At 38.6% G+C, this 7,683-nt stretch overlaps 1 protein-coding gene across 1 annotated transcript in view; it reads right to left on the bottom strand.

The window, feature by feature from the left end:
- The window catches only part of LOC126765716 (craniofacial development protein 2-like), an 18,989-nt gene continuing 11,306 nt past the window's right edge, over nucleotides 1-7,683 (bottom strand). The window contains exon 2 of the mRNA XM_050483454.1: nucleotides 1-1,201. Within this exon, the coding sequence (XP_050339411.1) occupies nucleotides 224-1,171 (948 nt within the window). The 5' untranslated portion in view covers nucleotides 1,172-1,201 and the 3' untranslated portion in view covers nucleotides 1-223. The remainder of the gene's footprint in view (nucleotides 1,202-7,683) is intronic.

Below are 7,683 nucleotides of genomic sequence, written 5' to 3'. Positions count from 1 at the left end.
TAATTTAAGTATGCTTTGGGCATCAGTGACTAGATCACCTTTGGGGGTTCTACAGGAATACGCTCCGGTCTTGAAACCTTCCGTAAGCCGCCGCATTTTTTCGTAGAATTTTCGAGCGTTACCCCTGTCGGCCAGCTTATCAAGCTCTTCGTACTCACGCATTTCTGCCTCTTTCTTCTTCTGTCTACAAATGCGTCTCGCTTCCCTCTTCAACTCTCGGTATCTATCCCGAGCGTGTAGTGGTCGATCGTAACGTTGCGAGGTAGGCAGCCTGTTTTCTCTCCGCTGCGACACGGCACTCCTCGTCGTACCAGCTGTTCTTTTGCACTTTCCGAAAACCAATTGTTTCGGTTGCAGCTGTACGTAAGGAGTTTGAAATGCCGTCCCACAGTTCCCTTATACCGAGTTGTTGACGAGTGCTCTCAGGGAGCAGGAGTGCAAGCCGAGTAGAAAATCGTTCAGCTGTCTGTTGTGATTGCAGCTTCTCGACGTCGAACCTTCCTTGTGTTTGGTGGCGCGCGTTTTTTGCTGCACAGAGGCGGGTGCGAATCTTAGCTGCAACAAGATAGTGGTCCGAGTCGATGTTAGGACCTCGCAGCGCACGCACATCTAAAACACTGGAGACGTGTCTTCCGTCTATCACAACATGATCGATCTGGTTGGTAGTTTTTCGATCCGGAGACAGCCAGGTAGCTTGATGAATCTTCTTATGCTGGAATCTAGTACTACAGATAACCATATTTCGGGCCCCGGCGAAGTCAATCAGCCTCAACCCATTTGGGGATGTTTCGTCGTGGAGGCTGAATTTACCGACCGTAGTCCCAAATATACCTTCTTTGCCCACCCTGGCGTTAAAGTCGCCAAGCACGATTTTGACATCGTGGCGGGGGCAGCTCTCATAAGCGCGCTCCAAGCGCTCATAGAAGGCATCTTTGGTCACATCGTCCTTCTCTTCCGTCGGGGCGTGGGCGCAAATCAGCGATATGTTGAAGAACCTCGCTTTGATGCGGATTGTGGCTAGACGTTCATTCACCGCAGTGAATGATAGTACTCGGCGACGGAGTCTCTCTCCCACCACGAATCCTACACCAAACTTGCGCTCCTTTATATGGCCACTGTAGTAAATGTCACAAGGACCTACTCTTCTCTGTCCTTGTCCCGTCCATCGCATTTCTTGGACGGCGGTGATGTCAGCCTTTGTCTTTACGAGGACATCAACCAGCTGGGCAGCGGCACCTTCCCAATTAAGGGACCGGACATTCCAGGTGCATGCCCTCAATTCGTAGTCCTTATTTCGTTTGCCATGGTCGTCATCAAAAGGGGGGTCTCTCATCCGAGGCTGGTTGTAGCTCTTCACTGGGGGTGTTTTTTACGTGGCGGGTCCCAAACCCAGCGCACAACCCTTGTAGGGAATGTTTCGCCTTCTCACTTTAGCTCGCCTTCGAACGGATGTTCTTAGGCTACCCAGAAGGATACTTGGTCAAAGACCGGAAGTAGTGAGCTGCTTGAGCCATGTGTAAAAGAATCGTTTCTGGCCACTCCCAAGTGAATGGCGATCAGAGAACTTTCCTCACTTGCGTGAACTTCTACACATGAATCCATCCTCCGACATCTGTCAAACAATAGCAAAAATTTGCCATTTTTAACCAGTGTTGCCCACAAAAATTTGGTAAATTCAGCTAAATGCACGAAATTTTTGTGCATTACTAATTTGCATTAACATAGATCAATTGCGCAAGTTAATGCAAATTAAGCCCGCTAATGCAAATTAGCGCTGTCGTCTGTCAGTGCTATAAGTCGACCGAAATCAGGCGATGTTATAGCCCTGACAGACGAGCAAAATTAATACGCTTTAAGCAACGCTAATACGCATTGAAATTTTATGGTGACAGACGGCAGACTTGTGCATTTGGACAGCTGATAGTGAAATTTTTTTATTTATTAAAACAAAAAGTGAAATGATAGTGTGTGAAAAAGTGAAGAATATTGGAAAAATGGATAGAAAACTGTGCGTTGTTTATTTTCTGCCATCTAAAAATATTAAAATTTGTTTTTGTTAATATACTTGCACATAATTTAATTAGCAATATAAAAACTGTTTACCTCTGAAGCTGTAAACACAAACAAGGCGGCAGATTTCAAGCCACATCTTTCAAACAATTGCAAAAATCTGTCATTTTTAACCAATGTTGCCTACTAAATTCAGCCAAACGCACGAAATTCTTGTGCATTACAAACTTGCATGGGTCAAATGCGAAAATAAATGTAAATTAAGCCCGCTAATGCATATTAGCGCTGTCGTCTTTCAAGGCTATTATTGTAAAATTTACCTGATATTTACGTTTAAGGTTAACATATTTAACTATTTAAAGTATAAGCTATTGTTCGCTTTTATACACTTCACTCATTCGTTTGAATACATTTAATTCACTTTGTATAGTACAAAAATAGCTTTTATTCAATAATAAATTTTTTTTATTTCAATTTACTTACAAAATAACAACCGTTGCAAACTGACAAATAGCCAGTGTTAGCTAATCGACATCTTTGGTAAATGAACTGAAAGAAATGTAGGAAACAGATTATAACCTAATATAAGAAATAAACAAAACATTATTAATTTTTCGCGTGGATTTGATTTCCTCGTTGGCGGACTTCGGCCCCGCTTCAAAAAAATAACACTGGTCGGATAAACACCAGGTTTTTTCTCGTAGAACTCCTTTTTTCGTTGAAGGTCTCCGGCCGTGCTTTAAAAAAAAATTTCCCTGGTCGTACCAATACTATTCATTTTTTAAGCGTAGAACTCTTTTTTGCGTTGGCCGCGCTTCAAAAAAATCTTGGTCGGACGAGCTCCGCTGTGTTTTCATCTTTTTTTCTTTGCATTTAAATTCTTTTTGCGTTGGAGGCCTTCAACTTTAAAATAAGAACCCCGTTTCGACCAACACCGGGAAAGAATTTGTCAGTTTGCAACCGTTCCTTTTTGTGTGAATAAATATAATTGAACAATAAGTTAAATATTAAATTAATGTTATTTTTGTTCTATATTTTATGAATTAAATGTGTATGCCATAGATGTCATCAAAAGGCGGTCTCTCATCCGAGGATGCTGGAAATTTTTCATTGGGAGCGGTGACCCTTGTGGGGTACCATTATCTAATGGTAGAACAGAGGATGAAACATTGGATATGATAACACTTAATTTACGGTTGGATAGGAAAGATTTGACAAAGTTAAAAATACGAGAACCCACTCTCCACCTACTAAGCTGTCTTAACACTACATGAATCCCAATCCTGTCAAATGCTTTTAGGAAATCTAAAGAAAGAATAGAAACATGATTTTTGTGGGACAGAGTATCAGAGATAAAGTGATCAAGGTGCAGAAGAGCATCCAACGTACCCTGCCCCCTCTTGAACGCAACTTGGTTGTGCGAAATGAGATTATTAGATTGAGCATACCAGGCGAGTCTAGTAGCAATAATCTTTTCAATCAATTTACCAAGGCAAGGAAGAAGGGAAATGGGACGATAACTGCTGACCACACCAGGAGGTTTACCAGGTTTTAAAATAGGAATAATCGCGCTAGTCTTCCAGAGGACAGGGTAGTTGCCACTGAGAAAAATACTGTTGTAAAGTTTGACTAGACGGGATATAAGGAATGGAGGAAGGTGCTTGATGATAAGGTAAGAGATTTTATCAATGCCAGAAGTTTTGCCCTTGACTGACGAGAGGGCTAAATTAAAATCAAGTTCAGATATATCGGCATCTAAATATTCAGCTGATTGAGATAAGGTGGAAGGAGGAAGGTAAGGAGAGCAAAGAGAAGAAAGTTTACTAGAGGAAAAATCAGAAGAGAAATTGGAGTCCAAAGAAATATTTGGAAAAGTGGGTGGCAAACTCTAAGGCTATATCTTTGGGATATAGTAGAGTGCCCCGAGGAGTATTTAAATAAGTGATAGGAGAAGAAGGTGATAAACCAGCCACTCTTTTCATATCAGTCCAGATTTTTCAAGAATCCGAAGAAGAAGTGATATTATTCGTAAATTCTTGGAAACAAAGAACCTTAGCAGCCTTAGCTTTATGGCGAAAAAGTGCATTGGATTTTGTAAGCTATTAAGTTTGCACTAGAACGTAAACGTTTAAATTGATGCCATGCGATCTGTTTCAGATTTCTTAGTGCAGAAAGCTCATTATTCCACCAAAGAGGAGCAAGCTTGACTGGTTTAGAAGAAGAAAGAGGAAAAGAATAGTTAGAAGCAGAACGTATAATTTTTTGGATTCTAGAAGCCTCTTGATTTATATTGGAAGAAAAGGGGAAATAACGTGAATGCGAAAAACAGGTTTCTTCAAACCTATCCCAATCAGCCGAATCAGTTTTAAACCGAATCCTGGGCTTAAAAAATGAATGAGGGCGAGAAGTAGATATTTTGGAAAGGATGGGAAAATGATCACTGCCATGGAGATCATCAATACAACACCAGGATATTTTTGAGGAGAGGGAGGTAGAACATATGGAAAGATCAATATTAGTGAAGGTAGAGTGAGTGGAAAAATGGGTGGGGGAACCATCATTTAAAACAATGCAGTTGGATCTTAGTAAGGCATCCTCAATGCTACGTCCCTTGGAGTTAGCCGAAGCAGAGCCCCAAAGGGGACTCCAAGCATTGAAGTCACCACACAAGATAAAAGGATTTGAACCGGAAGGAATAAGATTTAAAAATTCAGTAGTAGAAAATGATTGATCAGGAGGGGAATAAGCACAGATGATTGAAATTTTATAGGGGGCGAGGATCTCAATAGCTACAGAAGAAAAAATTGAAAGGGGTATGGGAAGTAATACGTGAGGTAGATTTCTTTTAACTAGGATGGCAACTCCCTGCTTGTTGGTGGTGTTATGTGGGAGATTAATAAAATATCCCACATAAGCCCTAGGGGTAAAAGCTGAGGCATTATAAGATAGGTGAGTTTCATTCAACAGGATAATAGATGGATTGTACGATCCCATAAGTAACTCTAAGTTAATATAATTATTAACATAACCGTTAATGTTCCATTGAAGAAGTGTAATCATATCATATGTAAACTTATAAAAGAAAAAAATTAAGCTACGAATATTTTATTTAAACTAAATGTCTTCATTGTAAGAAGGAAAATTGGGTAATGCAAGAGGATCTTGCGAGCAGGAGGGGGTGGGGGAGGGTGTGATAGGACAGGAGGAAAGGATATTGAGAGGAGAGTCAGAGATGGATAAAGGGGAAAAGAGAGGGGAAGGAGAAGTGACAGAAGAGGAGGTAGGATGGGTTGGAAGGGATTGTTTAGATGAATTGATGTCTGTAGTTGTTGTTAGATTAGTTTTGGTAGGATTGTTGGATTTGTTATAAGGTGTTGTTTCATTATTGATTTGATTAGTATTGTTAGAAATTTTAGCTATAGAGGCAAAAGAGTTTGCATTAGAAGTTGTATGAGAAAATTGAATTTTATACTTGGTAACAGCTTCACGCATACTACATTTATAAATAGTTTTAATTTTTAATATTTCTTTGGATTGTTGATATTTAGGGCAAGTATTAGATGATGCCGGGTGGTCGCCCGAGCAATTTGCACACATTATTCTCTTACATTCAGTAGGTGGGGTATGATCGGAAGGGAGGTTGCATGAGACACAAGAAGGTGAATTACGGCAGTATTTTGCTGTGTGGCCAATTAATTGACATTGCTTACAACGCATAGGATTAGGGTAATACGGACGGACAGTGAGGTTCCTCCAGGCAACATCAATTCTTTCAGGAAGTTTGTATTTATCAAAAGTTAATAAAACTACACCCGTAGGATTACGGGAGCCGTCAGCAATTCGTGAAAACTTATGTACAGCAGAAACACCCTGCTCCTTAAGACCATCAACAATATCTTCTTCTGATAAGTTATTCAGGAATGGGGCGTATATGGTGCCTTTAACCGTATTCAAAGTATTATGAAGCTTGACATTGATATGACCTCCGCCAGGTAAAATTTTTGCAGAAAGAAATTTGCTAGCTGTTTTGTTGTTATTTACAAAGAGCAGTAGGCTACCATCACGTAGCTCAGTAACTTTACTTACTTCCTTACTGATTGCTTGAATACCTTTATACGTAATAACGAATTAAGTGGCTTGTTGTCGTCCAGCGATGACATGACCAAAAATTTTGGATCATCCGTGTTTGAGACTGGTAATTCTGGAAATTGGTCTAACGGGATCGGATTTGGTTTTTTTCTTTTCTTTTTCATTATTGGAGATAATAGGGAAAACCTATTATCCCCTAATTTGGTGGCCCCAGGGGCCATAGTAAACGCGAATTTTAGTTTAACAAATTAAGAAATTAAGTGATTGAAAAGATATAAAACGATAAAAAATTAATTCACAAACAAAGCACGAGCGTAATAAACAGAACAAACCGTTATACCGTTTTAACAAACTCAATAAGCACAGAGCGAAAAGCAACCGGTTACGATGACAGTTCGACGGTGTATATGAAAGATTAGATTATATTTTAAGCATTTCATAACCCAACAGTGTTCTCACTGCCGTTAGAAAGATCAAAAAACAGCTGTTATTGTCATTCAAGAATTCACATCGCTTAATATTTATCAAAAGAAAAGATTGTCATATAGTATTTTGAAATAAAAAAGACGTTTTTTTTTTTTATATTTTCCATATAATAGAAATAATGGATGCATTTTTTCATTTGTTAAGTCGATTTTCAGATGAAATTAGATTCATTGCTTTAAAAACAATTTGTTTGCTTACATTTTCTTCCCTTTGTAGTGTCTAAATCAGCTGTGATAATGTAACAGATTTCCAGTGCTGACAAGTAGATTGCGCAAAATTAGAGTCGCACAGAGAGATTTAGCGTGGATCAGTTTCAAATCATTTCAATGAAGTGATTTGGAACTGTCATTTTTGTATGGCGAAATCTTGATAAATTTTTAAGATTAGTGGGATAATCCATTCAACAGCCGAAATCGGGTGATTAAGTGTCGGTCTGAACATGGTATTACTTTTGTTTATTTGATTACTTCAGAACGATTAAAATTCCGTATCAGTAAAAAATATACATACAGTGTGCACGCATGCTTATGTCAGCAAGGAAGACACGATTGCAACCTTTGTGCTGAATACTTTCTTCGGCCTTTTGGCTTATAGAATTCGTTCGTTCGTTTAAACTACGGAGAGTACACGTCGTGTGCGATTTATTGCAAAAAAACTAAAAACGTGAAAATTCCCTTGGATTTATAAAAGTATGCAATTATTTCTTATTAATTAGATGTAATAAGACTTTGTGATAAGTTAGGTGTTTTATGGTAATTTCTTGATTTTGATTGTGACTACGTGACATTGGTTTCTTATAAATTATTAACATAAATATGGTAATAGCATGGTAGGGAGAGTAAGAAAAATTAAAATTTCAATTTAAATAAATGTTATGTCTTTGATTATATTATGCGCTAAAACGAATTAAGCAAATAGTTTCTTCAAAATTATGCAAAGGTATGGACATTCACATGGAAAATCTCTCGAATCGTTCATCACCGAGATTGGTTTACGAACGAGTTAAATAAGTGAAGTGACAAAGTTTGGAGTATGCATCCATATTCTTTATGTTGATGATATATGTAAATGAAAGTTGGACTATTACAAATATAGAAA

Source organism: Bactrocera neohumeralis, unplaced genomic scaffold, assembly GCF_024586455.1.
Source record: "Bactrocera neohumeralis isolate Rockhampton unplaced genomic scaffold, APGP_CSIRO_Bneo_wtdbg2-racon-allhic-juicebox.fasta_v2 cluster11, whole genome shotgun sequence".
In the NCBI taxonomy this organism is placed as follows: domain Eukaryota; kingdom Metazoa; phylum Arthropoda; class Insecta; order Diptera; family Tephritidae; genus Bactrocera; species Bactrocera neohumeralis.
The sequence above is the reverse complement of the archived record's forward strand: the minus strand, read 5'-3'. Positions and strand labels throughout refer to the sequence as shown.